The 16,249-nt window shown below is 45.4% G+C and overlaps 1 protein-coding gene and 1 long non-coding RNA gene across 2 annotated transcripts; one reads left to right on the top strand and one right to left on the bottom strand.

Annotated features, from left to right (window-relative positions):
- Positions 1-1,567: 1,567 nt before the first annotated feature.
- LOC137611154 (uncharacterized) lies at positions 1,568-4,403 on the bottom strand. The gene is made up of 3 exons (XR_011038593.1): positions 3,905-4,403; positions 3,228-3,479; positions 1,568-3,074 (listed from the first exon to the last, which is right to left on the bottom strand). It is a non-coding gene; the product is annotated as an uncharacterized lncRNA (long non-coding RNA).
- A 3,110-nt stretch (positions 4,404-7,513) lies between these two features.
- coch (coagulation factor C homolog, cochlin (Limulus polyphemus)) lies at positions 7,514-15,499 on the top strand. Its single transcript, XM_068339100.1, has 15 exons — positions 7,514-7,621; positions 8,907-8,948; positions 9,167-9,211; positions 9,838-9,994; positions 10,614-10,747; positions 11,120-11,173; positions 11,421-11,477; positions 11,913-12,060; positions 12,302-12,405; positions 12,515-12,741; positions 12,820-12,934; positions 13,018-13,161; positions 13,235-13,391; positions 13,513-13,607; positions 13,691-15,499. Exons 2-15 carry the CDS (start codon positions 8,915-8,917, stop codon positions 13,861-13,863), a joined length of 1,644 nt encoding a protein of 547 aa, XP_068195201.1. The 5' UTR covers positions 7,514-7,621; positions 8,907-8,914; the 3' UTR covers positions 13,864-15,499.
- The last annotated feature ends 750 nt before the right edge of the window (positions 15,500-16,249 follow it).

Here is a 16,249-nt window from a genome sequence, read left to right as displayed (position 1 = left end):
ATTTGCCATGGAAACAATTTATCATCATGTTCAGCTGTCACTTCATTTCCTTCACAAGTGTTTTCTTCCTCAGACTGGAAAGTTTCTCGTCTCAGAGGAGGAGCAGGACAAACGTTTTTTTACCCATCATCCATCATGTCGGAGGCCGTCTGGCGCAGTGTGGTACAGCCCGGCCCCCGCCACCAGGTCCCTCCAAAAACAGAATCAATACGAGGATTATGTCACCATGGCATTTTAATCTGTGTGTGTGTGTGTGTGTGTGTGTGTGTGTGTGTGTGTGTGTGTGTGTGTGTGTGTGTGTGTGTGTGTGTGTATGCTGCCTCGTGGGGAGCTTGTCTGGTATAAACACACCCTGTCAGGACCGGTTTTTGTCACGGGGACCGGTCCTGTTGTGGCGGAGGTCCAGGACGGGGTCTGTGGGAATTCTTCTCTCCATCCTGAAACTCCACCATCCCATCATGAGCCAGCAGTATTCTTCAGCGCCGCCATCTTTCTTCAGTCGGATCAAAGTTTGGTAGAAGCTGAACTGGTGAGACTCTTCTTCAATCATTTGCTCAAACTTGGACTCCTCTCTATTCTCATCCTTCCTCCCATCCTTCTTGTCTTTCTTATTCTGCTCCTCATTTCTCATTTCAACCCCTTATAATAAAACCTCATTCGTCCTCTTTCCCCGATCCTCCTCTCCCCTCGTTAGCTCCAAGGTCATTAAGTCAGCATAACACTCGACATCGACACTGAGCTGGAATTAACTCCAGGTGGGAGGTCGGCTGGTCTCCGCAGTAAAAATAACAATAGAAGAAGAAGCACGTGAGGTTTCACGCTGAGCACCTTCAACAAAAGTTCTTGGACCTGCTTCAAAACTCACGTCACATTTTTATCTGTGATTAAATCAGATTTCTGAGTCGTTCTTCTGAAAACTGCGGCAAACAAGAAGAATGGAAGATGTTTGTGTTTTTTCTGTTGTCATGGATTCCCTTTGTGAGAACGTTGGGTCGAGAGGAACATTCAGATTTCATTAAGAGTCATGAGTGAAAAATTCAAGCGTATCATTGAGATGATTTGATGAAATGTGCAAAACAGTTGTTTTGTTTTTAAAATAATTATGATTTTTCTGAAATAGAACGTTTTTTCCCGTCGTATCAAACTTTCACTCCGCGCTTCGGTTCAACACGAGTTTATAGATTGCATTGTTTACCAGATAAACATTTTGTTTTAGAATCTACGCTTTGCTTCCGAGCTGAAACATCCTGATCGGCTCTGACTGATAATCGGGGGGGACAAGTTATGGGAGGGACCAAGTAGCTCCGTCCTAAAGCTGACCCTGCTTTGTTGTCTAACCTGGTTGCGCGTCTACTTGATGTTTGTGGGCCTCAGCCACCTCCAGGGGCAGCAGCATTAGTTAGGAAGGGGGGGGTCACAAGTCTGTGATCTTAAATTCAATCAGACCCTCTTTCTGAAACCGGTGGCCCCCCCCCCCCGCTGTCTCCTGGACGTCGGCGTCGGCTTCACGACTTGGACCAGGATGGGGCAGCTGTTTCTTTTTTGTTTGGTAAAAGCATCATGGAACCATTTCTGCGATGAGCATGTTAGCATGCTAGCACGCTAAACTGAACCTGAACAACCCATTTAGCATCGCTGCTGTAGCCTTCGTTAGCTATTTAATGGGTTTAGCGTCTGGTTAGCTTGGCTGGTTGTGTGCTGACAACACAACACTGAATCCATTCAGCTTCCTGTGTTTTATTTTGCATCAGAGGGTTTTGGATCTTCCCTAAATGTTGTTCAGCTTTCAACATAAATATTTTCCTGTTAGAATTTACCATCAATGAATCAGTTTTCAAGAAAAAGTATGATAATCTCAGCATTAAATTATGTCATTAATATGATGATTTTTAAATACAAATTTGTGACTTTGTCATGGATGAAATTGAAGTGACCCATGTCCACGAATTCTGTCTGGAAGTACGAATTAACCAAGACTAATCAATATCAGTTTCTGTATTTCAAATTGACGTTCACATATGATTCTGCAGACTGACTACTGAATCCATTCCCACAGTAGTTCTGATCCAGACACACGTTATTCCAGGTTATCCAAGTTTTCCTCGTGACGGTCAGGAGCCAGCAGCTCGATGTGGGAGGAAACATCTAGACACACTCACTGACGTTAATGTTCTTATTCCAGTCCGTTAAATATCAAAAACTTTTTAACAGTGTTTGTCCAGGCAGTGTTCACATTTAATTACCTGTAGGAATAACTTTCAGAGTAAAAGGTCTTCTTGGGGATAAAGGGATTAATCTGGGCCTCACCAGTGCCCCCTGTGGCCCGATAATGTCACTACAGCCTGACTAGTAACGTCAATGTAAAGCAGAACAGATTTATACATTTATAAACTACACATACAATAAATTCAAATGTTGATCGATCCTACTTTCCACATGAGTATTCATCTATAAATTTAATTTGTGATTTATTTAATAATTCTAAATAATTTGACTGGGTTCTTCAACATTTTTTGCCTGACACAAAAAATAGAAACACAATCAGTCTAAAAATCAAGACATCAGTTTTTTACCACAATTTCATGCTGAAAGTTCTGATCAGATTCTTTGTTGTAATGAATTAAAACATATTGGGTTCCATTAAAACCACCACATTAACTACTTCCGTTATTTTTTCCTCAAAATGTTCAACTTTCATATGGAAAATGCGAACAGGACATCGTTTAAGAGTAATTTTTTTATTTTTTTTTTGTCTTTGCCAGCGGGTTACTGGAACCAAAACTGTTTTTTGTTAAAACCAACTGATCCAAAAAGTTTCACAAATACTGAAACAAAAACAGAAGAATCATGTTTGTCATTACGTGATAATAGGGGATGTGTGGCCAACAGCAAATAAACACCACATGAAAACTCATGCCAACATTAATAGTCAGTTTTCATTTAGACATGAAATCATATTCATGTTTATTTAGACACGTTTCTTTGTATTCCCGCCCCTCTTTTATGTAAGTCGTCTGATTGGCCCTCGTCCTTTTCCTCGTGAACTCGGCCGACCATCAGATGTATGATTTGACCTGTGTAAACAGTTGAGTCTGTTATCACGTTGTCATTTCAGAGGACAATGGTTTTTTTAGTTGATATAAGGTTTTTTCAGAACAGGGATAACACCGTGTTTTCCATCAGTTTGGACAAAGACCCGATTGTTCCATTGGGACTCTAGAACTCACCTGGATCAGGTATCTGTAGCTCCGAGCTCCACCTGAAACCCACGTTCAGGGTGATGAAGAGCGAGGTGCTTTTTCAGCGGAGAATTATTTGGACTAATCCAGGTGGAAGGTGATACAGGTGTTCAGGAGGCTCGAGCCGAGAAACTGCTCCCAACATTTTCCACTTCCTCCCTCGGTTTGGTTTCCTGCCCTTCCAGGCACCCGGTGTTTTCAACTCTTCATGGTTTCAGCTCACCAACGGTCCATGTGTCGCTGGTGTTCCCACAAAGGGAATAAGATGTTAATGAGCAGAGTCACGCTATCGACTTCAGACCAGTTAGCAATCCATGTTGCCACATGTCGTTTTATTGGCAGGACAGCCACACAGACAGGAACGACCACAGACACTTCATGGTCAGGAAGTCCTTGGAACACTTTAGCAGGCAGGACCTACAGCCTTCATTTTGTGTTTGAGTTGGCACAACTGCATTTTTGTGTAATTTAGTTTCCGTGCATCTGATGCATGCGAGGACACTCCTGAATGCTCTTAGATCTATTTGTGAGTCAAGCTGACAGGAAGTCAAAACAATAAATTAGAAGCCTGACCTTCACTGACAAGGTCCACCAGACTGTCCCCCAGCCCACCCTGTTGAAAAACGTCATTGACGTCTATTGACATCATTAGAACGCATTCTCACCATCAGTTCAGTTGAATGTTGGGTTGTGGTTGTCTGCTTTCCTTCACCATCCCCCCATCATCTTAAATCCTTCAGTTCACACCTCACTTGAAACGACAACATGACAACAAAGCTGAAAACACTACAAGATGATGTTCTACCAGAACAGGCAAGTATCAACCACGTTAACCACTAATTGGATGCACTGGTCGTCTGTTCAACAGGAAACGCATCGGATCAAAGACCCAAGAATCAGAAACAAGAATTTACCTCGTGGCAAAACGTTTGCTTCAGGAAACATGGTTAAGCTAATAAAGTTTTGTCTAGTCAAGGAATCTGAGAGAGGTCATGTATGAAGATCAGGTCCAGCCTGTGGCCATGAAGGTTTGGTGGGGTCACCAATCCACTGAGTGAAGGTGAACTGATGGTAATGAGGTCAACGCTCATCCAGCTGGTAGCGGCTGATCGCTAAAAGGAACGATTTTAATGAGATAAATGTTTCTGAAACAGATTTGAAGATGCTCTCCATTCTGGCCGGAAGCTCTCTGAGGGGTCGGTTTCACATTCCTGCCCTGGAGACACCGGACGGCCCATCTGAGAGAGGTTTCACAACATCTGTTCTGGGTTTCTGGATGTTTCACTTCAACATGATGCTATTGTTGCTCTGTTTGACCACCAGCACACATTTCGCCTGAAGTTCATTTAATTTGTAAACTGGATCTGAATTAGAGCATTTATTATACAGCAAAGATGACAGCCAATAAATAACAAACTAAATTTAGAGTCATTTTAATATTTATTGCCCCATTTGTGTTCCAATAAATCTAGCTAGCTGTCTGTAAGCTAGCTAGGAAGCATCTGGTACGTCGTCAGCATCTCCAAGATGATGTTACGGTCATCACTTTAAATTATTTGTCATTGTGGTTTGAAAACATCCTGTTTCATCTTTTCCATTGGGGATTATGATGCCTAACATCATGCTTATTTAATCTGCAGAAAGTTTAATTCGACTTTGGCGCAAAGAACTTTTGTAATATTGGATGTCTCTGACTTGAATCTGTGCACGGGAAGAACACTGGAATTTTTAACATCATTAATGCTGCGTCTCCTGGACTAAAGATGATCATCTTAAAGCCAAAATGATTGCACGGGGGGTGTTGGCACCAATGGCGTGCACAATTTGCACATCTGTGAAAGCTCCATTAGTGCTGAAAGGTACAGCTTTCAAATAAAACACGCCGCCGTCCAGACAGCGTCTTCTTCAGGGATGTCACTGTTCCACAAAAACAAAGCAGATCTTCAGTTAAAGACAGACCTGTCTAGGGTGCAGACCTTATCCCAAGCTTGACTTCAACCCTTACCCTGACCCCAACCCTTACCCTAGCCCTAAACCTAGCCCCAACCCTTACCCTAATCCTAGCCCCAAACCTAACCCTAGCCCCAACCCTTACCCTAGCCCAAACCCTAACCCCAACCCTTACCCTAGCCCAACCCCAAACCCAACCCTTACCCTAGCCCCAACCCTAGCCCCAACCCTTACCCTAGCCCCAACCCTAACCCCACCTTAAACCTTTACCCTGACAGTCTATGGAGTTTCATAGTTCATCGTATTCCTGTCCTGTCCGGTTCATTCCATGACTGCAGACGAGGCTGCTGCCAGTTGGGAGCAGGAATAATGCTTCAAGGTGAGGCCTTGAATGAGATTTGTCCACTCCATTCCTAAAAGCATTGTAAAGTCCAAAAGGAACAATCTTTATTTAAATAAAAATGACATGCTCTGTTGGGGAAATAATCCAGTCTGGATCCTAGGTCGTTTCCATCTGCTCCAGTTCCAGTCGAAGTTGCACCTGATCAGGACATGGCGTCCAAACTTCCGACTGGTTCTGTACATTCCTTCTAAAAACATTGTCTTCGCCCTTCTCATCTTACCGGCTACATGCTGGGCGGCGGCCAAAATGAATTCCTGACTGCTGCAGTCTGGTCTGATGGTTTACCTGTGCCCATGTAAAGTCCTCGGTGAGTGGGTCGCATTACTGAGCTGACCCGGAGCCCCGCCCATCCCTGGACAAAGAGCTTTTCTGAGGCAAGAGAAGAAGGGAATATGAAAAGTCCTGTGGATGAGAGCAAACGGAAACGGAACATCGAGGTGTTTTTGTCTTTAGTGGACAGGTAATTAAAGTTTCAGGAAGATGAAACTATTCCTAACATTTGATTGCGTCATCAGTCAAATCGAGCCACAACTTAACTGAGCATGTGCACAAATACACCCGTCATTGGTGTCTCTGGTCCTGGAACAAAAAAACACGATGCCTGTGCATCCATCCACGTAATTTGTCCAATTTATCCCAATCAAGGTTGCCGTGGCAGCAGGCCAAGCGAAGTAGCCCAGACGTACTTCTTGCCCAAGTCCCCTAACTCCTCCCTGGGGAGTCGCGATGCAGGTCCTGGTCTGTCGTGTTTGTCCCAGTCAAACCAGATCAGAATGCATCCAGACAGATGTGAAGGGCGACCCTTTTGTTGTGGGTCCACTCCAAAGTTTAGTCCCGAGTGATATGCAGGAATCCTGATTGGATTCCCAAACCATCTTCACTAGTTACTTCCAACACGGAGCGGTTCTGCGCCAGGTTCCTTCTCCCCGTCTCTAAAACAGCGTTTCAAAACAAAAGCACAACTCGGTTCTGTGCTGCTCCCATTCTACTATCTCTCTCCAGGTGTTGTTGCCAAAGTTCTGCAGAATTCAACTTGGAGGCCTGAATTCCCAGAGTTCCTGAGCTGAGCTCTCCGATCCAGATGCTGAACCACGAAAACTGACTCACCTCGGAATGTATGAGCAGAAATTCTGCCGGTGTAAAAAATCGATAGCATTGAAAATGAGCCATTTCACATGACAGCCGCCTGATTTCTGTCCTTAAAGAATTTAATAAGATCTGGAAAAAGAATAAAGACGAGCAATAAAAGAGAATTGATGTTGGCGTCATCAGGTGAGGAATTGGTTCCCGCCTTCTTATTGATCGCCTCTGTCAGCCGTGAAAGGTGACGAGCTGATGGTGACCAAATCACAGAAAGAATTTATGACTAATCAGATAATCTGGGCAGATTAAGATATTACATCACAACCCCGACCAGAGAGCGGGTCATGTGATCACCATTGTACGTTTGCGCGTCTGTGATTGGTGAGGACGGCGAACAGATCGGATTTGCGTTAACTCGTAAACGACTGACGATCGACACTCAAATGCGAAGAGCCCAATTTCAAAAGTTGGTGTTTTCACACGCTGCGTTGTCATGGAAATGGCGTGGCGGCCAGAACACATCAACGTGACGACATAAACCCACCCCAAGAGTTAAAAAAATATTCTGAATAAACATGATCAAACTTTTCTTCTAGTCCTTCTCTCTCTCAGGTTGACCTGTTAGTAACTCCCCTCCCACCTCTCTGATGTCAGAACTGTCTGCAAGGTGTGTGTGTGTGTGTGTGTGTGTGTGTGTGTGTGTGTGTGTGTGTGTGTGTGTGTGTGTGTGTGTGTGTGTGTGTGTGTGTGTGTGTGTGTGTGTGTGTGTGTGTGTGTGTGTGTGTGTGTGTGTGTGTGTGTGTGTGTGTGTGTGTGTGTGTGTGTGTGAGAGAGAACTTATTTAAGGGCTGACTCCAGGCTCAGCATCTTCAGCTCCCCGTCTGCTGCTTCCAGGGAATAAACTCCGACTCGTCTTCCTGACAGACGTCTGCTGAAGAAACAGGCAGTAAGACTCGACCCAACCACATCCTGACAGGCTGGATGATTTTATTAAACTCATTAGGAGGTTAATTTAAACCCAAACTGGTTAATTTACTCAACACCAGGTCTCAGCTTAAACTAAGACTGACTTGGTGACTGTTTATTTATTCCTAAAGCCAGTTAGTGACCGGCTGTTTCATTCACTGACTGACTAGTTGTGTTTGTTTACTGCGTGACCATTGATCAATTATCTGTTTACATGTTGCTCACTGACCAGCTGGTTTAAAGGTTTACTAATTGATCAGAAACAGGTGGTTTGTCCTGCTGACTGACTGGTTAACTAGTTTACTATCTGCTTCATTGGTTTTGTTTTGTTGGCTGTTTAGTGAGTAATAATTTGTAGTGGTAGAAGTAAATTAGTTTAGCACTTCAACTTTTGATAAACCCAGTCAACTAGTTTCCATTGCTGACTGGTTTAGTCACATGTCAACTGGTCTTTTTTTTCTAAATTTTTTCATTTACTAACTGGTTTGCTGACTGACCGATGCATCTGGTTGGTAGATGAGCTTTTTGATTGTTTTTGTCTATGTATTGATAAACTAACCCATTAACCTGTATTTACCACCAGCTGGTCTGACTGGTTCTAGCCTGATAACTATTTTACTGGATTTACTGACTGATTCATGTAATTGTTTACCTAACCAGTGAATGTCAACTGGATTATCTGTTGGTTAAATGTTTACTGTACTGACTGGTTTCCAAATTGCTTTACAGAACAATAACTGTGACCAGGTTAATCAGGCTTAACTAGTAGACTAACCTGGTAGAACTGTAGTAACCTTGAGCCAGTAGGTTCACACATTGGTTCTGTCGTACTGGGTTAACTGTGTAACCAACCATTATCATAACTGGTTAATTTACTAGCTGGTTTGTTTGGTTTACTGACTGCATCAGTGACGTAAAGTTTGATGGCTGACTAACTGGTTTTACAAACTAGTTTAGTTTGGGTAACAGGTTGAACTGACTGGTGATTGGTTGCGGTTAACAATCTATGGGTTAGTTGGGCACTTCGTTATTTGAACTTTGACCCAAAGATTTCCTGTTTACTGACTGTTTACTGAGTGTTCTGCATATTTAACTCCAGTCGCACACACAACAGTCACTGACTGGTTGGTGAACTGGGTTGTAGGTGGACTAGTTAACTGATGTTTACGTGTGTGCATTGTTTACTGACTGGTTTGCTGACTGGTCGTCAGTCGTGTGCAGACGGATTCGACGAGCCAGTAACCTGAGACCAGTTTGTGTTTCAGGTGCAGAAATGTCTCCAGACTTTACCCTGCTGCCTCGCCCAGGTACAACGTCTGTCTGTCTGTCTGTCTGATGTCCGTCTGTCTGTAGGTCTGTCTGTCTGATGTCTGTCTGTATGTAGGTTTTTCTGTCTGTAGGTTTTTCTGTCTGTAGGTCTGTCTGTCTGATGTCTGTCTGTCTGATGTCCGTCTGTCTGATGGTCTGTCCGTCTGATTGGACGGTTTCCTCTGGTCACTGTTGACCTGATCTCTCTGTCTTTCAGGCCTTCTGCTCCTGATCTGCTCGGCGTTGGGTTCGGTGTCCAGCGGTCAGTCCTGCCTCTAGTCTCTGACAGTAGATGTGTTGACCCTCAGGGTCTGACCAGACTGATGACATCATGAGTCAGACATGGAGGAGGAGTGACGTCATAAACACCTTCAGACTATTAGATTCTGTTTCATCACTTCCTCTCAGAGGTTTAGAGGAGAGCTGATGATTCTATCGACTCTCAAATAAGACTTTTATGATCTGCCAATAAAAGATCTTCCTCCTCCGTCTCCTCCTCCTCTTACTCTACTCCTCCCCGTCTTCCTCTCTTTGATGAAGTCGTTCCCTCTGGTCTCTGGACAGTGAGGAGAAACTTTAAAGCCGCTCCTTGTTGTTGATCTTTGGACAGTTTTCCGTGTTCAAGCTGAGCCGGAATCATAAGTAAGGAGTTCCATCCGTTCTGTCGGTCGCTGGACGGATGAAGAGAGGCTCTGTTATCCAACCGGACGTAACGGATGTAACAGAAAACCCGCATAATCCACTTTATTTACTCCATCTTGTCTTAAAGGTGTTTATTGTTTACTCCACCTCATCTTTAAGGTCTTTTTCATTACCTGCATCTTGTCTTACAGGTGTTATTACCTGCATCTTGTCTTGAAGGTGTTTATTGTTTGTGTCGTTGTTCAGTCCCACAGTTGGTGACCTGTGGCTGGCGGGGCCTCGACCTGACGGGGGCCCACACGGTGGTGTTGTGTCCTCCAAACTGCGGCCAGCAGGGGGTGTCTGTCTTCGGGACGGGGACCTACGCCTCCATCTCCTCCATCTGCGGAGCCGCCATCCACAGGTGGGGCCCCCCACTCCTCTTTACGCCCAACACAACAATCCCCATATGAGTGCTGCGTTCTGATTGGATGGCGTGGGAGTGGTGGGAGGGGGTTACACGGAGGTGCAAGCAGGTTGGCTGAGACATAACGGCGAGCAGCGGGGGTCCAGCTCTCTACTGAACCCTGAATAAACACCAACGCCATGCAGGAATGTGCAGCACCGAGGGATTAAGCTCTCAACCCCGAACGACCTACACCTCCCACCGCTGAGGGCCCCGGGGCCCCCGAGAGGAACACGACACCCGTTCTGTTCCCCCGGGAAACGTCGCTCCCTCGTTTCACTTCCCTCTCCTTTTCTTCTTTTTAATGCTTCATATTTTCTTCTGAAGTCTGACTCTTTCTCTAAAAGCTTCCTGTTTAAAGGGAAACCTTCTTTTCTGCCCAATAATCTGATCCAGATCCAACAAACGGATCAATGTGCATCAATCGATTTGTGTCCTGAGGAGAATTTCATCTCTTTTACCATTTAAAAAAAAAATGTCTTCACTGATGTTTAAGTTTTAAACTCAGGTCAAATTATGGAGACATTTCAGGACTAAGAACTGATGTGAAAACCTCCCGGTTGTCCCGGTTCTGCAGGGGCCTCCTGAGCCCGTCTGGGGGCGCCGTCACCGTCCACAAGCAGCCGGGACGCCACCAATACGTCGCGTCCTACTCCAACGGCATCCAATCACGGGCCCTGTCCAGCTGGTCGTCCTCCTTCGACCTCACCAGTAGGTGGAGCTATTTAGACACGAATAATGATAATAACAACAACAATAATAATAATAGTAAAAATAATAATAATCATGACATTAATATTAATAAACTAGAGCTGTCTGTTTTTTAAATCCAATAATAATAATATTAATAACAGAAGCTGATGACGGACTGAAGCTCTTTTCCCCCTAGTGGACAGATTAGTCATTACAACTTGAAAACAACGTTTTCAAACAATGTTTTCAAGTGAACTCACATTTGTGTGTGTGTGTGTGTGTGTGTGTGTGTGTGTGTGTGTGTGTGTGTGTGTGTGTGTGTGTGTGTGTGTGTGTGTGTGTGTGTGTGTGTGTGTGTGTGTGTGTGTGTGTGTGTATGTGTGTTGCCAGAGGCAGCCAGTGTTCCCCTGGAGTTGACCAGCACCAACACCACCGTAAAGCAAGGTGAACAAAAGACATCGTTTTATGTTCTGTGGTTTAGTTGTGTTTGATTCTTTTATTAGTTCAGATATCTGATTTATGATTGATCCTATTTTAACAGTTCTTCTCCTGCTTCTGAATTTAAACTGACCTCATCTTATGTGCCGGTGATGCTCTGAGCTCCCGGTGTGTTTAGATGAATCCAGTGAGACGCGTCGTCGTGTGAACGGCAGCTTCAGACCCACTCACCTGCTTTGTGTTTGTGTCGCAGCAAATAAAGCTCTGAAGAAGTCGTCAGTGAAGAAAGCTCTGACAGGAGGAAACAAAGGTACCCCCCCTCACCCTCAACCCAAATCCCCCCACAATCCCACCCCGTTTGTTCCCTGTGCTGGAACGGAACCAGGACTTCATGGAGAGCAGCTTTCCTCTACAGCTGTGTGTGTGTGTGTGTGTGTGTGTGTGTGTGTGTGTGTGTGTGTGTGTGTGTGTGTGTGTGTGTGTGTGTGTGTGTGTGTGTGTGTGTTTGGAGGGGGGGGGTGCACTGTCTGACTTTCAGAAACCAGATTCATTAAAAAAATTCTCAGAATGAATGTCTTTGAGACATAATTATGATTTAAATCAGGTTTAAATCTCTTTTAGTAATAAAAAAATCCCCACAAATATGTTCCACTCTGAAGCTGCAGTGACACGTGTGTGTGTGTGTGTGTGTGTGTGTGTGTGTGTGTGTGTGTGTGTGTGTGTGTGTGTGTGTGTGTGTGTACAGACTGTCAGATAGACATCGCCATGGTGATCGACAGCAGCAACAACATCGGGCAGCGGCGTTTCAACCTGCAGAAGAACTTTGTCACTAAACTGGCCGCCATGCTGAAAGTCGGACCAACAGGACCTCACATGGGTCTGGTGCAGGCCAGGTACACACACACGTGCACACACACACACGCCCGCACACACGCACACACACTCACACACACACAGGCTTGCATCTTCAGGGAATATAACCTCATTTACTCAGGATCCTTCAATCGCTAGCTGGCTCTCAGATTGCATGTGTGTGTGTGTGTGTGTGTGTGTGTGTGTGTGTGTGTGTGTGTGTGTGTGTGTGTGTGTGTGTGTGTGTGCGTGTGTGTGTGCGTGTGCGTGTGTGTGTTGCAGTGGTTCTCCCAAGACCGAGTTCTCTCTGACAAACTACACTCAGCCTAAAGAGCTGCTATTTGCTATCAAGGAGTTAGCATTCCTGGGCGGAGACACCAACACGGGTAAAACACACACACACACACACACACACACACACACACACACACACACACACACACACACACACACACACACACACACACTCGTGACTCGTGGGCTCTCCTCCTGCAGGTAAGGCCATCATGCACGCGGCTGAGAGCTTCTTCGCGCAGGGGAAGGGGGGGAGGCGGGGCCACCCCAAGGTGATGGTGGTGCTGGTGGATGGATGGCCGTCCGATAACCTGGACCAGGGGGCGCTGCTGGCCAAAGAGTCCGGCATCAACGTGTTCGTGGTGTCGGTGGCCAAGCCGTCGCCCGAGGAGCTCAGCATGGTGCAGGACAGGAACTTCATGAAGAAGGTCGGCTCCTCCTCCTCGTTTCCGATTCGCTGATCAAACGTTTATCGTTCGATCTGACACCCCCCCCCCTCCTTGCAGGCGGTGTGTCGAGACAACGGCTTCTTCAACTACTCCATCTCCAGCTGGTTCACCACCACCAAACACGTGAAGCCGCTCGCCCAGAGGCTCTGCACGCTGGACGGGCTGCTCTGCAGTAAGACCCGCCTCCTCCTCCTCCCACCTCAGCTTTTGATTGGTTGCTGGGAACGGACGAACGCCATCGGTGTGTGTTTTCAGGTAAAACGTGCTACAACTCGGTGAACATCGGCTTCCTGATCGACGGCTCGTCCAGCGTGGGCGTGGACAGCTTCCGGCAGGTCCTGGAGTTCCTGGCGGGAATCGCCAGAAGCTTCGAGATCTCCGACATCGGAGCTCACATCGGTGGGTACCTTCGATCGATCGATCGGTTGGTTGATGGATGAATTGATCAGCTGACCGCCTGCCGCCCATCCAGGTGCGGTGCAGTTCACCTACGAGCAGCGGCTGGAGTTCGGCATGATGGACTACTCCAACAAGGACGACGCCATCAAGGCCCTGAAGAGCATCTACTACATGAACGGAGGAACGGCCACCGGAGAGGCCATCACCTACGCCACCAAGCGTCTGTTCAGGTAACGACACGCCCGAGTCAGCTGGGAACATTTTGTCGAATTCGTCAAATTTAGGATTGAAATAAAGGATTCGCAAGATGCAAATCTGATGTTACCTCTCTTGAACATTTTCCACCAATAGGAAGACAGGACCGGGCCGCAACTTCCTGATTATAGTGACAGACGGCCAATCGTATGATGACGTCATCACGCCAGCGTTGAACGCACAAAAAGAAGGTGTGATATAAAAATGTTTTAAAATGTTGTCCGTGTTTGAATCTGCATCACATTTCCCGTTTGTCTCATCCACCAATCACCAGGCATCATCATCTACTCAGTGGGCGTGGCCTGGGCGCCCAGACACGACCTGGAATCGATGGCGTCCGATCCGAAGGACAGTCACACCTTCTTCACCAGAGACTTCAGCGGCCTGACTGAGTTCATCCCAGCGCTGGTTCGAGGCATCTGCCGGGACTTCGCCGAGAACAACTAGACGTGCTCCCATTAGGTCCGAACCCGCCCCGCCCCGCCCCGCTTAGCCGGTTCTGATAAAACCAGGACCAAACCCTCGAAAAGCCATTTCATGGAGGGAAAAAGCTAAAAGTCCTCACGTTGAAAAATCAGGTTGCTACGGAGATAGAAGTACGAGGGCGCCGCTGTATATAAACTGTACACAATCCAATAATAGCGACACCTACAGGTGTATATAAGAAACACAACAGGTTCTGATCCGTTCCGCCAGAACCCAAATCCTTCACGGGTCGAACACTCATCCAGAAATTATGAGGAAAAACTCACAAACAGAAAAAAACTGAACCAGATGTTAAATTCGAGTCGTTACTGAACGCAGTTTCAGTTTGTTTCCGATGATCGTAGAGATGAAGCCATAAAAAAACCCTGAAGATCGGATGAGTTTAATGTTCACATTTATCCCTTTTTTCTGTCAGAGTTCAAGAATTTCATTCTGATCTTTATTTAATCGACGTCAGCACGCTTTGTGGACGGCACGGCGACCGGCGGATGATTTCAACGATGGAGTTTAGGTTTGACCTTAAAATTCTTCCCGTCTGTCAGTCGAGGTTCCAGCAGAAGAACGAGAAATTAAACCGCCAGATGATTCCCACTTCCCTCCCTTCTCGCGTGTGTTTGTCATAAAACACCGGATCCAGTTACGTCTAACAGAAATATTCTTCGTCTTTGTTAATCTCACGTCTTCTTCATGTTGTAATTATCCTTATGAATATTTACTGTATTTCTCTTAAACTGGAATTCTGGCACCAGCAGGAAAAATGGATGTTTTAACGCGTAACTATTAAACAACAAGGTCGTTGACTTGGTGCTCTTTGACCTTTGACCCTAAATGCTGGCAGTGTTTGAGGCTCATTCTTCATGGGCCTTAATGTGATTTTCTTCTCCCAGGTTACAGTCTGTAAATGTTTTTATACGTTGGAAAATAAAACTTTCATTATTTTTTTATAAAAATTTGATAAATTTCCACCTTGAAAGAAGTCTGGAAGGAATCTAAAGGTCGAGCGATGAATGAAAAAATGAAATTATCCGTCTGGTTCTGTGAAGAACCGGGTCCTGCTCTGTTTGCCAGAATGACGACTTTGGTGGAGAACAGATGGAAAATGTTTTTTTTTTAAATCTGATTTCTTTTATTTTTTTCTTTTATTTTTTTCTCTGTAAATAAACTAATTTATACATCGCTGGACATCCAGGCATCAAGTAAGGGATCCATTTAAATTAAGAGGCATTTAAACAAATATTGCAAAGAAAACAAAGAGGAGAATAATACTATACATAGAAAAGAAATGATGAATAAATATGTTTTCAGTTGTTGCTGGAAAATGTTCTGAGCTTGCATCTTTCACAGCCTTTTTTTGGTTTCTTGTAGTTTTAATAAGTAGCCAAGAAAAAGGTGGTTTTCTTTTTTGTTTAACTATTTTTATTTTTATTTTTAATGCAATTGGAAGATCTGAAAGGCCATAAGTAATAATAAATCTATAAATCAAATTTCCGGGGTCCAGATCTGTGACTGACATGAAACAAATGTCATGAAATGTTCCTGTTCTGTATTTATTATTACATGTATTTCTTGTGCCTATCAATAAAGGAGTTGTTTTACATTTTTTACTCGTTTGTTCTCGGGAACGTCCGTCTGGTTTGGAGGAAAATAAATTCATTTGGAGCTCCGGTTCCGACCAGGTCAGTTTTTGTTTTTCCCAGCAGGGGGCGCCGTTCTATCCTCGTCAATGTAAACGAACAGTCCCGAGTTTAGCCGAGCCGAGAGGTGACTCGGTGTTTCACCAAGTTTGGCTCGGCTGAAACAAGCCGTGATGACAGTTCCGCTCATTGACGTCACCAGAAAATACAGCAGGTGGATTTATGGCTCCGGCGCAGGTTGGAGTTTAGTGGACCGGAGAACACGGACCGGAATAATACCTGGAAAAACACGGTGGAAAATTTAACGTGGAGCGGCTTTCAAAGCGGATGACAGGTAACAGGAGCTAACAGGTGGAAAACAGATGACAGGTAGCTAAAAGCTAACGTAGCAGCGGGTTAGCCGGTTAGCCACTCTCAGTTAGCTTCCGTCCTAAACTCGGTGACTTCCGGTCAGAACGAGCCGCTGTTCGGTGTGTCTTCAGGTCGAGCCTCCGCTTTGGGGACTCGACTCAAATCAGAGGTTTTTTTAATGGTTTTAAAGCTGAAGCCGGTGGACAGAAGCTCGTTTGGGTCTTCAGAACTCTTTCTGCAGTGGTTCCACCTGCTGGTTGAACCCACCGCGGTGTGGTTCTCCTGCTGATCCTCACGCTGTGGTGCTCGATCACATCTCCATGTTCAGGCTGGGTTCGAGTCCCGTCGGTAGCAGGAACAAG

Source organism: Antennarius striatus, chromosome 17, assembly GCF_040054535.1.
Source record: "Antennarius striatus isolate MH-2024 chromosome 17, ASM4005453v1, whole genome shotgun sequence".
Taxonomy (NCBI): domain Eukaryota; kingdom Metazoa; phylum Chordata; class Actinopteri; order Lophiiformes; family Antennariidae; genus Antennarius; species Antennarius striatus.
Note: the sequence above shows the minus strand (reverse complement) of the source record. Positions and strands in the feature narration are given on the sequence as shown.

Bases quoted from the DNA above. Each gene is read 5' to 3' on its own strand.
- coch (XM_068339100.1), top strand. From the start codon at position 8,915: ATGTCTCCAGACTTTACCCTGCTGCCTCGCCCAG. The intron at 13,162-13,234 runs GTGGGTACCTTC...CCGCCCATCCAG, and splicing joins CGACATCGGAGCTCACATCG to GTGCGGTGCAGTTCACCTAC. The intron at 13,608-13,690 runs GTGTGATATAAA...ACCAATCACCAG, and splicing joins GTTGAACGCACAAAAAGAAG to GCATCATCATCTACTCAGTG.